The following is an 18119-nucleotide window of genomic DNA, read 5'->3' as shown; positions in this document are numbered from 1 at the left end:
CATATACAGACACAGACCGTGCAAGTCTGCCCAGTACTGGCCTTAGTTCAATTTTTAATATTATTTTCTGATTCTAGATCCTCTGTGTTCATCCCACACTTTTTTGAACTCCGTCAGTTTTCCTCTCCACCACCTCTATCGGGAGTGCATTCCACGCATCAACCACCCTCTCCATAAAGAAGAATTTCCTACCATTACTCTTGAATCTACCTCCCCTGAACCTCAAATTATGCCCTCTGGTTTTACCATTTTCCTTTCTCTTGAAAAGATTATGTTCTACATAAATATCTTTCAAGTACTTGAACGTCTGAATCATATCTCCCCTGTCCCTCCTTTCCTCTAGGGCAGGGGTAGGCAATTCCAGTCCTCGAGAGCTGGAGCCAGGTCAGGTTTTCAGGATATCCACAATAAATATGCATGAGATCGATTTGCATCTCAAGGAGGCAGTGCATGCAAATCCATCTCATACATATTCATTGTGGATATCCTGAAAACCTGACCTGGCTCCGACTCTCAAGGACCGGAATTGCCTACCCCTTCTCTAGGGTATACATATTCAGGGCTTCCAGTCTCTCCTCATACGTCTTTTGGGGCAAACCTATGATTTTCGTCACCCTCCTCTGGACCGCTTCAAATCTTCTTATGTCCTTTGCCAGATACGGTCTCCAAAACTGAACATAATACTCCAAGTGGGGCCTCACCAACGACCTATACAGGGGCCTCAACACCTTCTTTCTTCTACTAGTTACACCTCTCTTTATACAGCCCAGCATCCTTCTGGCTGCAGCCACCGCCTTGTCACACTGTTTTTTCACCTTTAGATCTTCGAACACTTTTACCCCAAGGTCCCTCTCCCCCTCCATGCATATCAGCCTCTCACCTTCCAGTATATACGGTTCCTTCAAATTATTAATCCCCCAAATGCATTACTCTGCATTTCTTTGCATTGAATTTTAGTTGCCAGGCATTAGACCATTCCTCTAACTTTTGCAGATCCTTTTTCATATTTTCCACTCCCTCCTTGGTTTCTACTCTGTTACAAATCTTGGTATCAACCGCAAAAAGGCAAACCTTACCTTCTATCCCCTCAGCAATGTCACTCACAAATATATTGAACAGTATCAGCCCAACACCGAACCCTGAGGGACTCCACTACTCACCTTTCCTTCCTCCGAGCGACTTCCATTAATCACCACCATCTGGCATCTGTCCGACAACCAGTTTCTAATCCAGTTCACCACTTTGGATCCTAACTTCAGCCCTTCAAGTTTGTTCAAGAGCCTCCTATGAGGAGCCTTGTCAAAGACTTTGCTGAAATATAAGTAAATGACATCTAGCATATGTCCTCAATCCAGTTCTCTGGTCACCCAATCAAAAAATTCATTCAAGTTCATTTGGCACAATTTACTTTTAGTAAAGCCAAGTTGCTTCGGATCCTGTAACCCATTAGATTCAAGGAAGTGCACTATTCTTTCTTTCAGCAACACTTCCATTATTTTTCCAACTACCGAAGTGAAGCTTACCAGCCTGTAGTTTCCCGCTTCATCCCTATGGCCACTTTTGTGAATAGGGACCACATCCGCTCTTCTCCAATCCTCAGGAACCACTCCCGTCTCCAGAGATTTGTTGAACAAGCTTTAATAGGACCCGCCAGAACCTCTCTGAGCTCCCTCAGTATCCTGGGATGGATCCTGTCCGGTCCCATCTCTTTGTCCATCTTCAATTTTTCAAGTTGCTCATAAACACTTTTCTCCATGAACGGTGCAGAATCTACTCCATTTTTTTTGCGTAACTTTGCCAGACAGTCTCGGTCCTTCTCCGGAATTTTCTTCCGTGAACACAGAACATAAGTATTTGTTTAGCACGTTTGCTTTTTCCTCATCACTCTCTACATATCGGTTCCTAGCATCTTTTAGTTTAGCAATTCCATTTTTCATCTTCCTCCTTTAACTAATATATCTGAAAAAACTTTTGCCTCCCATTTTTACATTTTTATCCATATGCTCTTCCGCCTGCGCTTTCTCCAGACGTATCTCCTTCTTGGCTTCTTTCAGTTTCACCTGGTAGTCCTTTCTATTCTCCTCTTCTTAGTTTTTTAATATTTCAGGAACACCAACTCTTTTGCCTTTATTTTCTCCGCCACTAGTTTGGAGAACCACATCAGTTTCCTTTTTCTCTTGTTTTTATTTATTTTGGTTTTTTAATATTTCAGGAACACTAACTCTTTTGCCTTTATTTTCTCCGCCACTAGTTTGGAGAACCACATCAACATAACATAAGAAGTTGCCTCCACTGGGTCAGACCAGAGGTCCATCGTGCCAGCGGTCCGCTCCCGCGGCGGCCCATCAGGCCTATGACCTGTGAAGTGGTTCCTTACTATTTCTATAACCTACCTCTACTTCTATCTGTACCCCTTAATCCCCTTATCCTTTAGGAACCTATCTAGGCCCTCCTTGAACCCTGTAGTGTGCTCTGGCCTATCACAACCTCCGGAAGCGCGTTCCATGTGCCTACCACCCTCTGAGTAAAAAAGAACTTCCTAGCATTTGTTCTAAATCTGTCCCCTTTCAATTTCTCCAAGTGCCCCCTTGTACATGTGGTTCCCCTCAGTCTGAAGTATCTGTCCCTGTCTACCTTCTACATCGGTTTCCTTTTTCTCTTGTTTTTATTTATCTTCATCACATAAAGGTCATTAGCCATTTTTATTGCTCCTTTCAGCTTAGACTACTGTTTTTCCACTTCTCTTATGTCCTCCCATCCTAACAGCTCTTTCTTCAGGTACTCTCCCATTTTATTAAAAGCCGTACGTTTGAAATCTAGTACTTTAAATATCGTGTGGCCGCTCTCCACTTTAGACATTATATCAAACCAAACCGTTTGATGATCACTACTTCCCAGGTGAGCACCCACTAGAGGTCTGCACGGGAACGGGAATTGCGGGAATCCCATGGGGGTCCCGCGGGAATCCCCCCTAACCCACGGGACTCCCATGGGCATCCCCCTCTGTCCCACGGGACTCCCACGGGGACCCCCCCTCTAGCCAACGGGACTCCCACGGGGATGGAAGGCTTTGGAAGCAGGGTTCGTCCATATAATATAATGGACACATCAGCTTTAGTAAAAGAGGGGGGTTTATAAGTTAATTACCTGAACAGAAAACAAAAAAAGGGTTCCACCAAAGAGATTCCACAAGGAAAACAGCAGCCCAAACATAAAAGAAACTGTGGAATTGATGATCCTGTCAAGAAGTAATTGCTGCTTTTTTATGGGGACGGGCGGGGATGGAGGTACCTTGAGGGGATGGGTGGGGATGGAAAGGATCCTGACGGGGACGGATGGGGAAGGAGAGGATCCTTGGGGGGACGGGCGGGGATGGATGGGATTTCTGTCCCCGTGCAACTCTCTAGCACGCACTCAAACATTAGAGATAATCTCCCCATTTGTGAGGACCAGAGCCAATATCGCTTTTTCCCTCGTGGGTTCAGTCACGATTTGTCTGAACAGAGCTTCTTGAAAGGCATTCACAATCTCTCTACTTCTTTCCATTTCTGCAGATGAAATTTTCCAGTCCATATCCGGCAAGTTGAAATCTCCCAGCAGCAGCACCTCCTCTTTATTTCCAAATTTTTAGAGATCCACAATCAGATCTTTATTGATTTGCTGCGATTGGGTTGTAGGTCTGTAGACTACACCCATACCGATTACTCTAGACACGATACAAGTGCCATCCGTACCAGTCCAACTTTGAGAGCTGCTTCAGAAGGATTTGGCTGTCATACTGCAGACGCATCCAAGACCACTGCCTGCACCTCCTTCAGTACTGGCCCAGCCTAAGCACAGTTTTTCAAGGCCTTATGGTACCAGGACTCATTCTTCTCATCGAACATTGAGATCTCTACATTCCCAACACCAAAGCTCTACCTCTTTTTCGACTGACTGGCACTGAGGGAGTACTAGGAGTTCTCAATGCTCCCATAGGCATCTCAGCCACCATGTTTCACAGCACAAAACTTCTTCCACTCCATGCAAATCTCTGAGGATTAACCATTTGAAACCACATCTGTCAATGCATACTTGGTCTGCACTAGTTATCTGCCCCAGAATCTTATGGGATGCCCTCAGATTGCTCTCCTCCACCACCCAGAAGGAGATCTCCTCCAGAGAGTTTAACCTTTATGATGTATGTTTGTTTGTTTTTATAAATATATTTTATTGGGGGCAGAGCCTGACTGCCACGGAGATCGCACGCATGTTGTAACTGCTCCTCCACACCATACCCGAATCTCTCAATAAAGTGCTTTTTCCAAAAAAACCCAAAAAATCGCCGCTACCGCTGATTCCATCCTATACTCCGCGCATAATATGTCGCCTCCAAAACTGCTGAAAATGGAGTCTGTCATGCCCACGCCACTCAGCGGTAAGAGGCCCAAGCCTGATCCGAGCACACCGGAGAAAATGGCGCCAAAGGGAGACGAGGCCTCATTCGAACTGCTCTTAAAAGAAATGCGCTCAATTCGGTCTATAGTGCAGGAGCAGGTCTAGGAAACAAAACTTCTCAGGGGGGAAATAGAGGCGCTGAACTCCCAATTCGTCGATGCGCGCCACCGCCTCAACGCCCTGGAAGAGAAAACGGCTGACCTGCAGTCCACACAGGCACTGGTACAAAAACATGACAAAATTATCACCACCCTGCAACGGGACATCGAGGATCTTTCTAATCGCAGCAGAAGGTCTAATTTGAGAATCATTGGATTACCTGAATCAGCAGAGGGCTCTGATATGATCTCCTTTCTGTCTGATTTCCTGCCTACAACGCTGGGACTAGTTTTTTCTCCTCCATTAGAAATAGAACGTGCCCATCGCGTGCCTTCTCATCTTTCTGCACATGCTACTACACCTCGGCCCATAGTGGCTAAGCTGCTTAGATTTCAACACACGCTGCAGATTCTTACGGCTGCAAAAGCTAAACCCCAGCTGCTTCACCAGGGCAGAAAATTCTTCATTGTTCCAGATCTGGCTAAGTCTACAGCATTGAAGAGAAAGGCATTTCTGTCTCATCGCCAGGAGCTCAAAGACATAGGAGCCAAATATGGTCTTATGTACCCGGCCAGAATGAAAGTAACCTACAACAACCGTACTACTTCGTACACAGATCCAGATGAGTTAGCAGCCTTTCTTGACTCTTTAAAAATGCGTTGATGTGCAGGGCTGCTGATGGTTAAATCTGTTTTTTCTCCTGCTGATGTAAAATGCATTCAATTGTTTTTCTGATAAGCACACCAGCTTCATGTTAATGCTATTGTATGGGTGTGGGTTTGCTAGTTGTTCATATGTGTTATATCTCTGTGCTCACAGGAGCACCCTTAAACTGTTTTACTATATGCACAGCAGTGTGGTCCTTCATGACTATGCTATGTGCTAAGCAATAAAGTGAATTAGTCACCAAATAAAGATGTATAGAAAACTAATCACTGGTTCCTCAGTTTGCCACACAATGATTGAGTATGGTAGCTGTCCTCATAGGAACTTTATAGCGTGTATAGTTTTCATTATTTTTATACTTTTCTTTTCCTTTTTCTTACTTTAATATGTTCAATAATTTATAACTCTGAGATACTTATGCCTAGTATGTTATCATTTTTAGCAAAAGTGGCAAAGATAACAGTCACTTAGCTTTGGTCTGGCTCTGGGTCTAGCTCGATCCCCACCGACGCGTTTCACACTTTCATCAGGGTCGGGGAAGGAGAACGCTGAAAAAAACAACGACATCGGATACATTAAAAAAGAGCTGATAAACTGTAAAAGACCCAGTCATTTAGAAAGCAACAAATAGTAACAACTGTTGCTTTCTAAATGACTGGGTCTTTTACAGTTTATCAGCTCTTTTTTAATGTATCCGATGTCGTTGTTTTTTTCAGCGTTCTCCTTCCCCGACCCTGATGAAAGTGTGAAACGCGTCGGTGGGGATCGAGCTAGACCCAGAGCCAGACCAAAGCTAAGTGACTGTTATCTTTGCCACTTTTGCTAAAAATGATAACATACTAGGCATAAGTATCTCAGAGTTATAAATTATTGAACATATTAAAGTAAGAAAAAGGAAAAGAAAAGTATAAAAATAATGAAAACTATACACGCTATAAAGTTCCTATGAGGACAGCTACCATACTCAATCATTGTGTGGCAAACTGAGGAACCAGTGATTAGTTTTCTATACATCTTTATTTGGTGACTAATTCACTTTATTGCTTAGTTTTTGAACCCAGGTGCACTATTTTTTGATTTTATGCTATGTGCTGACATCTCTAGCTTTATCTCTTTTTTCTCCTTGTTTTTCTTTTCTCTGCTTTCTGACAGGAGTGTCTTTTTTACGCATTCTCTCTGCTATCTGCTTTTCCTGAACATGGGTAACATATGCTATATTACAGTACTACACACTAAGGCTTATGGCTGACTTGCATGTTTTTTCTTTTAATGTGAATGGTTTGAATCACCCCATTAAGAGGAAAAAGATAGCTAATTATATTTCTAATAAACACCCAGATGTAGTTTTTCTGCAGGAGACCCACCTCCCACCTGCTGCTACTCTAAAATTCTAACTCAAGGGATATTCCAGTCATCTATATTCTCCTGCGACTCAACGTAAGAAAAATGGGGTATCAGTACTGTTTAATGATAAACTTTCTCCTATCATTCATTCCTCTAAGACAGATGCAGAGGGCAGATGGTGTTTGGTGCATGCTGCGTTGCACTCAGTGGACTTTGTGTTCCTTAACATATACGCTCCAGTTTTGGATCACCCAGAATTTTTTCAAGACCTTCAGCTGGCATTGGTAGAATATGGATCATATTCTCTGATACTAGGAGGCGATTTCAATCAAGTTCAAGATATCTATATTGATAGATCATTATCCTGTAAACCTTCAAAGTCCAAGTCCTTCACAGCCTTACGCGCCCTCAAAGACGCCTTCTCTCTTGTGGATCCGTGGCGACTGTTCAATCCAAAGGGTAGGGAGTACTCTCACTTTTCACCACCACATAATACCTACACAAGAATAGACTTCTTTCTGTTATCCTCTTCTCTTATTCATGACCTGACGAACACCATTATTCATCCGATCTCTCTTACAGATCATGCGGCCATTTCTCTGCACTTACTTCTTTCTGCCCCTCGTAAAGAGTCTTCCTCTTGGAGACTAAATAATGCTCTACTCTTAGACACTGAAATAGCTGATAAAGTTAAATCCTTTACTACTGAATTCTTCGAACTTAATTCTAAAGATCCTGAGATTTGCCCTTCCATTGTTTGGGAGGCTTACAAAGCCTCACTTAGAGGTGAACTGATCAAACTTGCCTCTTGGAAAAAGAAACAATCTACGCAAAAAGAGAAGGACTTAGAATCCTCTATCAAAAAATTAGAATTACAACACATGTCTGACCATTTACACGACCCGTCCATACTTCAACGTATCCAAAATCTTAAATATGAATACAATACTCTGGTTTCTTGTACAGCCAGGCGAGACATTTTTATTTCAACCTCTGGTCACTACATGGGTGACAACCTCATGGGCCACCCTTTGGCTAGATATCTTAAAACTAAATCTAAACGGTTACATATCACGGCTGTTCAGGACCCATCAGGGCAGATGGTCAAGACCAAGTCCCTGATCTCCTCTCAATTTGAAAATTTTTATGCTACCTTATACAAATCCGAATACTCTGCTTCTGATTCGGGGATAGACTCTTTCCTTGCCTCCCTGGCCCACCCTACCTTATCGGACTCTATAAAATTGGAACTAGATTCTCCTATAACTATACCTGAGATAGAAACTGCAATTTCATCCCTGCCCAACGGTAAGGCCCCGGGTCCTGACGGTTTTACCAATGAGTTTTTCAAGCAATTTCGCACTCTCTTGGCACCTCACCTTCATACTTACTATGAATTTCTCCACTCCACTCCGGATAAACAATTTAATTTTACTGAGGCCACTATTGTAGTCATTCCCAAGCCTGACAGAGACCCCACCTTGGTTAAAAACTTTCGCCCCATCTCTCTTCTTAATTTAGATTATAAGATTATGGCAAAACTTCTCTCATTGAGACTCAATAAAGCGATCCCCTCTCTAGTCCACAAAGATCAAGTAGGATTTATTAAGCAAAGGTTTATAGGTGATAACTTGCGCCTCTTCCATCATATTAACGCCCACGCTAAAACACTTTCAGATCCTGTAATTGGCTTGGCTATTGACGCCGAAAAGGCCTTCGACCGTGTGGAGTGGCCATTCCTTTTCCGAATCTTGAAGTGGTATAACTTTGGCCCATTCTTCACGGAGTGGGTTGAAACCTTATATCGACAGCCCACAGCTCGCATTTTAATTAACAACTCTCTTTCTAATAAGTTCTCACTCCACAGAGGTACTCGCCAAGGCTGCCCACTTTCGCCTTTATTATTTAATTTAGCTTTGGAACCTCTTCTTTCTGCCATTCGACAATGCCCCACAATTAAAGGTATTTCCACCCCTACCCGCCAAATCAAATTAGCAGCATATGCTGATGATGTCCTTCTCTTCGTCCGGGATCCTGTTGGCTCCCTCCCTGCCCTCGTTAACATCGTCTCTCAGTACTCCCTGCTCTCTGGATACTCAGTCAATTGGGAGAAATCGGAGATTTTTCCCCTTAATGATCATATCTCACTCAGATCTCACTCATTTCCCGTTTCCATGGTCGCATGGGGCTGTGAAGTACCTGGGTGTTTTAATACATAAAGATCCAGTTCATGCTCAAGATCTTAATATATCTAAAATTAAAAACGTAATCCTGAACACAACATCTCGCTGGTCCCCACTCTATCTATCTTGGTGGGGCAGAATTGCTTCTATCAAAATGACCCTTGCTCCTCAGATAAATTACACCCTCTCAATGCTTCCCTCTCTATGCAGAAGGACATTTTTCCATTGGCTGAATACGAAGATATCTGAATTTGTTTGGAATAAGAAAAAGCCTCGTATTGCCCTCGCCAAGCTGAAAGCTTCTAAGATTAATGGTGATTTAAACTTACCAGATTTTTATCTTTATTATATTGCATCATTGGCCAAATATGGAGCTTATTGGATCACTGATCCATGTCCCCAGGATCCACCAGCCTGGTTTGAGATGGAATGTTTCTTATGCGCACCTTTACATGTCTCCTGTCTGACAACGGTTCCAGTCCCTAGACAACTGAGGAAGTATTCCTTGTTGAGTGCAACGCAGCATGCCCTCCACCTATTGGATGCAATAGCAGAGATTTCAATTAAAGATAACTAATTCATGTCCATCTGGAACAATCCCAAACTCCAAAATAATGGGAAGTCTTTTTCATGGAAACGATGGCAGCGGGCTAGGTTGTGGTTTCCTCACCAGATAACTACTCTAACTTCTCTTGTTCCTTTTGATACACTCTGCTCTGCCTACTTGTTGCCTCCTTCTACCTATTCACAATGGCTTTCTCTTACTGGAGCAATTTCCTCTGTATCTCTAAGATTTGACTTTCTGACATCCATTCACACTATACGCCACTGGTCCACATTGGCTATATCAAAAGGTAAAGCAATATCCTTATTTTATAGTATTTTAAGAGACCACTCCTTCACATTTTCCTCTCACTCCATGAAACATTGGGACTCTATGCTGACAACCCCGCTCTCTGAGGTTGACTGGGATCTTTTTTGGTCCTTGACAAATCGTCCCCTCCTATCCTCCAGAGTCTCACAGTCAATGTTCTTCATTATGTGGAATGCAGTATGGACTCCTTTTCGGATGTGGAAAGCTAACCTAAAATAAGACTCTATATGTTGGAACTGTATGAAAGACGCCGGAACTCTTGATCATATGCTTTTCCATTGTACTCCAGTTCGTTCCTTCTGGTCTCACATTTGGGACACCATAAAACATATTACTAACTGCTCAGAAGAAATCTCTTTGGACATTATAATTCTTCGATCTCAACACCCCTGCTTTGCTCAGTCGAACTGTCCTCCTAAACTCATTGATACTATGCTTGTGACTGCCCTTATGCACATCTTGAAAAATTGGAAGACCTCTTCGTTACTAGATTATACTTTTTGGTGGAACTCTTTGAGCATGTATCATAAATTTGAATCATACGCATATGAAAAGAAAAATATAGCTCGACTTTCCATGAACTTGGTGCGATGTAACTCACCTTGGAGATTCTTAGACTCCTATGTTCGTTCTGTCTCATAGACACTCCTGTCTTCTTCTCTTCTTCTTTATCTATATTCTCCTCTTCTTCTTCATCTATTTCTTCTTCTTCTTCTCTTTTCTCTCTATTTTTCTCTCTTATCCTTTCATAAGCAGTTCTAATACTTTGGATTTTTTAGAATGTTCTGAATCTTCTATTGTAGACTTTAGCTGAATATGTGATATATTAAGCGTTTTTCGTTTTGATGTCTTGTATTTGGACTTGTATTTGGTCTTGTATTTGGACTGCTTCTTGTATTTTTTCATAAAACTCAATAAAAATATTGAACTAAAAAAAAAAATATATATATATTTTATTGAAAGCAATGCAGATAACCAGATATGGAAAGAGTACAATCAAAAACAACAACTGCATTGTATAAGAAAATAAATGTGTACAATCACATTTAATGTTTTCTCCCACCCCCCTCCCTATCCATGATATCCAAAAATATGTTCAAGCTTGCTCTAAAAGAAGAGGCAGGACAATATAAACTGGTCACAAGTTGAATAATCTGCTTTGGGCCCTTTATGATGTTTATTAAACAGATGGGTCAAGCTCTCCCAGTCAATCTAGAGTCTGACCCATGAGCTGCATTACTTAATACTCTAGATTTTGATGAGGTTCCTAGAGCCTTACTCAAACACCCATTTCATAATCTTTTACAAAAGACTGTTTAAAAATTTAGAAACCCCTCTGCTAGTTCCAGTGGCTCCTAGACACACTAACTCACTATATAGGGTATAATCCTGTCCTGGGATTCATCAGCATCAGCTTTAGCACCAGTCCCTCCTGGTTGAATCTGTACTTAAAAAGTCTTCCAGTTCCAGGACAAACACCAGTGCACCACCGGGCAGAGAAGGACACACCTTAGACAGATTTGGCCACTGCCATTTCCAGAATGCCATGCTCACCAACTGTGTTCTAAATTACAACTTTTATATGACTTTTAATTTTAAACAGCTAGTGCATTGCCTTACTCAGTTTTAGCACTATATCCCGGCAGGATATCTTCCAGATTTTCAATAACTCACCCAAGACCTTATGCATTAACTTGGTAGATTGTGCTGGTTAATTGATGGTTAATGGAATATGCAAAACACCAACGGGTCCCGTTTCGCCGTGGCTTCCTCAGGGTTTAAGTTATTGTCAGTTATATTCCAGCATTTGGTGTTGGCTGTCATACTGCAGACGCATCCAAGACCACTGCCTGCACCTCCTTCGGTACTGGCTCAGCCTGAGCATGGTTTTTCAAGGCCTCATGGTACCAGGTCTCGTTCTTCTCATCGAACATTGAGATCTCTACATTCCCAGCACCAAAGATCTTAATCTGTATACTTTGGAGGAAAGGTGGGAGAAGGGAGATATGATAGAGACGTTTAAATACCTACATGGCATAAATGCACATGAGTCGAGTCTCTTTCATTTGAAAGGAAGCTTTGAAATGAGCGAACATAAAGTTAAGAGGTGATAGGTTCAGGAGTAATCTAAGGAAATACTGTTTTACAGATAGGATGGTAGATGTGTGGAACAGTCTCCCGGAAGAGGTGGTGAGACAAAGGCTGGACCTGTTTTACAAAGCCACGCTGCCGGCTGCTGTGCAGTAACGGCACCAAAGCCCATAGAGATTTAAAGGGCTTTGGGGCTGTTGCTGCGCGGCTTTGTAAAACAGACTGTGTGTCTGAATTCAAGAAAGCATGGGAATTGCATGTTGAATCTCTTAGAGAGATGAAGAGATAATGGTTACTGCGAATGGCAGACAGGATGAACCATTTGGCTTTTAGCTGCCATCATGTTTCTATGATTGGAAGTCATTATTCAGCTTTCAGAAATAGTGTTACATGATCCCATTTCTTCATTCCTTTGAGAAGCATAATTGCCATATTCTGGATGATCTGTAAAAGATGATTAATTAGTATATGCCAGTCAGAAATGATTTACAGTAATCAAGATTAGAGAAACAAAATAGCGGAAACACTTCGCCAAATATGTAATCTATCCTTAAAAACTGGGGAGATCCCAGAGGACTGGAAAATAACAAATGTCACGCCCATCTTTAAGAAGGGATCAAGGGGTGACCTGGGAAACTACAGGCCGGTGAGCTTGACCTCGGTCCCGGGAAAAATGATGGAAGCACTGGTTAAGGACACAATCTGCGAACACATAGAAAACAATGGACAACTGAAGGCGAGCCAGCATGGCTTCTGCAAGGGAAGGTCATGCCTCACGAACTTACTGTACTTCTTTGAGGGAATAAACAGCCAGATGGATAAAGGGGAATTCATAGACATCATTTACCTTGACTTCCAAAAAGCCTTCGACAAGGTACCCCATGAACGGCTGCTTAAGAAGCTGTGGAATCACGGGGTGCAAGGGGATGTCCACCAATGGATCAAACACTGGCTGGCAGGCAGAAACAGAAGGTTGGAGTAAAAGGCCATTACTCAGACTGGCAATGGGTCACGAGCGGAGTTCCACAGGGATCGGTGTTGGGACTGCTCCTGTTCAATATATTTATTAACGACCTGGAGACGGGGACGAAATGTGAGGTCATTAAATTTGCTGATGACACCAAACTCTGCAGCAGGGTCAGAACCACGGAAGACTGTGAAGACCTGCAAAGGGACCTGACGAGACTGGAAGAGTGGGCAAAAAAGTGGCAAATGAGTTTTAACAGAGAAATGCAAGGTCATGCATGTAGGGAAAAAGAACTCAAAGTTCAGCTACAAAATGGAGGGGATATTGCTAGGGGTCAGCAACCTTGAAAGAGACCTGGGGGTGATGGTAGACACAACATTGAAACCATCAGCACAGTGTGCTACAGCCTCAAAGAAAGCAAACAGAATGTTGGGCGTTATTAAAAAGGGTAGCACAACCAGGACAAAGGAAGTCATCATGCAGCTGTATCGTGCAATGGTGCGCCCGCACCTGGAGTACTGTGTCCAGTACTGGTCGCCGTACCTCAAGAAGGACATGGCAGTACTCGAGGGGGTCCAGAGAAGAGCGACTAAACTGATAAGCGTTATGGAAAATTTCTCATACGCTGACAGATTGAAAATGCTGGGGCTGTTCTCCCTGGAGAAGAGGAGACTTAGAGGAAACATGATAGAAACCTTCAAAATCATGAAGGGCATAGAAAAAGTAGATAATGACAGATTCTTCAAACTGTGGGGAACCACTAGCACTAGGGGTCACTCGGTGAAATTGAAAGGGGACAGGTTTAGAACAAATGCTAGGAAGTTCTTTTTTACCCAGAGGGTGGTGGACACATGGAACGCGCTTCCAGAGGTTGTGATAGGCCAGAGCACAGTACAGGGGTTCAAGGAAGGTTTAGATAGGTTCCTAAAGGATAAAGGGATTGAGGGGTACAGATAGAAGCAGAGGCAGGTTATAAAAATGGTCAGGAACCACTTCACAGCTCATGGACCTGATGGGCCACCGCGGGAGCGGATCGCTGGGCAGGATCGACCTCTGGTCTGACTCAGTGGAGGCAACTTCTTATGTTCTTAGATAAGAGAAAGTATCAATGTTCTAAGAGAATTTTCTGAGAGTAGAATTTTTATTGAGTAAATAAATCTAATTTTGTACTAGCATGTCTTAGAGATAGGTGAAATGCGTGGTTGAAAAAATAACTCACCTCATATGATGCCAGTAACTTTATTTTGGAGTTGTCTGGCAGTTCCCATGTTTTCATATTTAAATATTTGTATCAAATCCACATTATAAAACAGAAACAGCTTGATTCTTCAATCAGGGGTACGCTTTATGAATTATTTTTTTTAAAATGTCTATAATTGGTTTTTCATGTTGAAAGGGTAGAGTAAAACTGTTTTTAGAAATTAGTGAAACAAACTCCTATCTTGAAACATTTTGAATTGTATTTTTTAGCAACAGAAAGTGTAAAATGTACAAGGGTATGAAGAGGTTTTTTTGTAAAGCACTGAAGGTTATTCTGGTTGAGACAAGCATATAGATGGATCAGTTTTCAAGTTCAAATCACAATGATTAAATAGCTCAATATTGAAAAAAGTTTATATGTTTAGGACTGAATTCTACATAGCACCTAAATCTGCACTAGAAATGTCTAAGTGCTATTCAATAATGGAGCCTAAAGTTAGGCTCCATGGTTTATAGAATGGCACTTATGCCCAGGAGCTGTGCCTAACTTTCCCCCTCCTTTACTAACACTTAGTACGGGTTTTAGCACCGGCAGCAGCGGTAACTGCTTCGACGCTCACAGAATGCCTATGAGTGTCGAAGCAGTTATCGCTGCTGCTGGCGCTAAAACCCACGCTAGACGTTAGTAAAAGAAGGGTTTTATCTATGACCATTTGCATCAAAGGAATTGTAGTGCAAAACCTTATGCCTTTTTGGCACCGTGCATAAATTTGCCTAAACTTACACGCATAATTTTAAATTAAACCCAATTCTAATAATTGCTTGTTAAGAAGCCACTTAGCACTGATTGGCTTGTTATTCAATTAAATTGGGCACCCACCCAAATTTGTACACACAACTCAAATTGACATTTATTGAATTTGGGGATTAATACCGACACTGTACATGTAAACTTCCTGTTAGTTTTCAGTTCCAACATGTAATGTTTGTCTGATTTTTTGCATTGTTTGTCTGTTTCTTGGTATATCACTTTTCTGAGGTACAACCAAAGTGGTTTACATATTACATACAGGTTCTCTATTTTGTCTGTCTCGTGGGTTCATAATCTAAATTTTGTACCTGGGGCAGTAGAGCCACTGAACATTCTAATAAACTGCCATTAATGCTGTCCAGATAGTGCCAGGACAGAACAAAGGCATTCCACCTAACTCCATTATCCATATAGCTGTATGGTATACGTATAGCAACTGAATATCACTGTCCATATAGGTGGTGGTCTGTATGTATAGTCCTTGGTATCTGCTTTTCGAGATATCCATAATGAATATTCATGAAATATATTTGCACATAATGGAGGGAATGCATGCTAATATATCTCATGCATGTTCATTGTGGTTATTTTAAAAACCCTGTTGCCATTCCTAGGGATAGTGGTACTGAAGATATATATAGTTAAGAAATGCTGTTGTGCAGTTCTTGTGGGAATAATTACCCAAAAGAGGGCATCAAGATTTTTTAGATCACAATCCACAGTCATATTTTTATCAAGTAGGAAAGTGACTTGCAGTCCACACTCTGCCTTGAAAAATACATGGATGGGATACCTCCTTTCTGTGATCTAAAAATGAATCTTTCTTAAAGCACTGGCAGTCCTGGTCAGGATTTTGAAAAAAGGTTTTCAGAAATTTTTGTCCCCATTGCTTTTCAGATTAATGTTACGAAAAATGTTCTTATTCAAGTTTATTTAGAAACTCTCTCCCGCCTAAGTGGACATGTCCTTCTGAGTGGCTTACAATTCTAAAACAGGGATATAGAAAAGAGATGACACAGCCATGGTAGTGAAAGGTTAAGGGTGACAGAACTACATATAGGATAGGAAAGATGGGCTAGGTAAGCACATGAGGAACCTTTTTTGTCTCCAGATGATTGTTCTAAACCATGGAAAAAAGAAAAATAATTAATAAAGTGCATCTTAGAACAGAAAAGTTTTAAATTTTGCTTTACATTCTGAGAAAGTTTGAGTCACAAAGATATCGGTAAGGAATTCCAGAGCCTGAGAAGATAGTCACAAATGTGTTCATGCACTACCTCATGGTAGGTTGGGATAACAAATTGTTTCTGGTTTAGTGATCTATGGATTTTGATGGCGTGTATGGGATGAAAAGGCATGATAAGTAAGTTGGTTCACATGAACTTAGTTTTAAAGACTAGAAGTAAAATTTTGTATGTAAACTGGTGTTTGATCAGAAGTCAGTGTGCATTTTTTATTAGAGGTGTAACATGATTAAATTTATCAGTGTTATTAAGCATATTGCCGTGTTTTGTATGTTTTGAAGACTATGCTAATCTTTATTCTTAAGGCCTATCAAAAGAGAATTACAGTAATCCTGTTGTTGAATGACAAGCAAATGGACCAATATATTTCAAAAAGCTGTGGGGCCAAACTGAACAGATCAAATGAAGATTGAAAAAAGAACATTTGATTACTTGTGAAATGTAGGCAGTGTAGGTTAACTAAGAGTCTAGAGCAGACATGGGCAACTCCGGTCCTCGAGGGCCGGAATCCAATTGGGTTTTCAAGATTTCCCAATGAATATGCATGAGATCTATTTGCATGCACTGCTTTCAATGCATATTCATTGGGGAAATCCTGAAAACCTGATTGGATTCTGGCCCTCGAGGACCGGAATTGCCCATGTCTGGTCTAGAGTAACACCTAGAATTCATACTGAGTTTACTAATGGGACAGGGATGTTATCCAGGAGAATTAGAGATGTTAATTTTATTGTACCTTTAGGATCAATAAGAATGGCTTGTGATTTTCCAGGGTTTAATTTAAGATGATGTTGCTTTAGCCAATTGAACAGAACTCCAGTTCTCATGGGAAAAATGTTTGGAGAATAAATGAAGCTAAGGACTTTGTATGTGCAAACAGCCCTTGGACAAATTTTATTGAATTTTCATATGAATTGCCAAAGAAGACACAATCTTTAATCAGTGGAACTATTGCTTTTGTCATGAACTATATTTATTAACTTTTTCTATTTTTGATGTTTTACTGCATGATCAATTTTCACATGGACTTTTCATGCTTATAGGTTTTCATGGGAATAAGACATAATTTATGGACTGGGCTCAACCTGATAGTTTTTTAAGTGTTTGCACCTGCACTTTACAACTTTTTCTTAGCTTTTTATGCATTTTTTGGCACTTTATTTTCTAGTACCCTAGCACTTTATATTTTTTAGTCTTGGGAGATATTTAATGGTCAGTTCCACTGGAGAAAATGTTTGTTGAAATTTATATATACACATAATGTGATATATGAGGCAGTCCTTATTTAGACTTAAGGTCTAGTGCTAGTCACTAATGAGTTTCTGCCTGAGCCAAATAATCTCTCGTGCGGCATCACCAAGGCTCATACTGATGTCCATTCTTTAAAGATAGTTTACTGTTTCTTTATTCTCCAAACATTTTTTCCATGAGAACTGGAGTTCTGTCCAGTTTTTTCTTGGGAACTCAGTTTTGATTTTATTGGCAGATTATTCTTTAGGGTTATAGTTGTTGAGCTTTAGCCAATTGCCAATGTATGAGAGATTTATGCTATTAATTTCTTGGGTTGTACAAGTGACTGGTGTTTTGACTTTATATGTTTACTATAGATAATTTTTTTATAGCATTCTTATAATGGATAGTCTGAGTGAAAAAGAAGATACTGGTGATACTGATGCAAGTGGAGAGTATGAAGATGATTTTGAAAGAGACCTTGATTGGCTAATTGAAGAAAAGGAAAACTTCAGAGACTCAGAGGTATTTGAATAAGTTATTTGCTATAAAATTCTCAAGTGGCTGAAGGAAAGAGCAATGCTAAAATTTTAAACATATCGAATTTTTCTGCTCCATAAGACGCACCTGACCATAAGACGTACCCTAGATTTAGAGGAGGAAAACAAGAAAAAACATTCTGAACCAAATTCTCCCTGCCAGGCTCTGCACCCAACCCCACACTCCTTGCCAGGCTCTGCACTCTGTTCCCCCTACCTGCCAGGCTTTATACCCTGTCCCCCCTCTGGTGGTCTAGTGGTAGTCGTGGGCAGGGACAGGGCACAGATGTCAAGGCAGATAACTTTAAAATATGCAATGTCAACTCAGTAACAACTATAGAAAAATAGACAAATATAGTGCAAAATATAGACAGCAGATATAAATTCTCAAAACTGACACATTTTGATAACTAAATTGAAAATAAAATCATTTT

At 41.1% G+C, this 18119-nt stretch overlaps 1 protein-coding gene across 7 annotated transcripts in view; it reads left to right on the top strand.

The window, feature by feature from the left end:
- CCDC181 (coiled-coil domain containing 181) overlaps positions 1-18119 on the top strand; it is a 326883-nt gene that overhangs the window by 183976 nt on the left and 124788 nt on the right. For 4 of the 7 annotated variants that reach the window (XM_033942636.1, XM_033942640.1, XM_033942639.1 and 1 more), the window contains one exon: positions 17539-17671. In XM_033942636.1, the coding sequence (XP_033798527.1) occupies positions 17539-17671 (133 nt within the window). Of the gene's footprint in view, positions 1-5365; positions 5393-17538; positions 17672-18119 lie in introns of those variants that run through there. The other 3 variants (XM_033942637.1, XM_033942635.1, XM_033942641.1) reach the window with 1 other exon arrangement.

This window comes from Geotrypetes seraphini, chromosome 4, assembly GCF_902459505.1.
Source record: "Geotrypetes seraphini chromosome 4, aGeoSer1.1, whole genome shotgun sequence".
In the NCBI taxonomy this organism is placed as follows: domain Eukaryota; kingdom Metazoa; phylum Chordata; class Amphibia; order Gymnophiona; family Dermophiidae; genus Geotrypetes; species Geotrypetes seraphini.
This window is presented reverse-complemented; position numbering and strand designations above follow the sequence as displayed.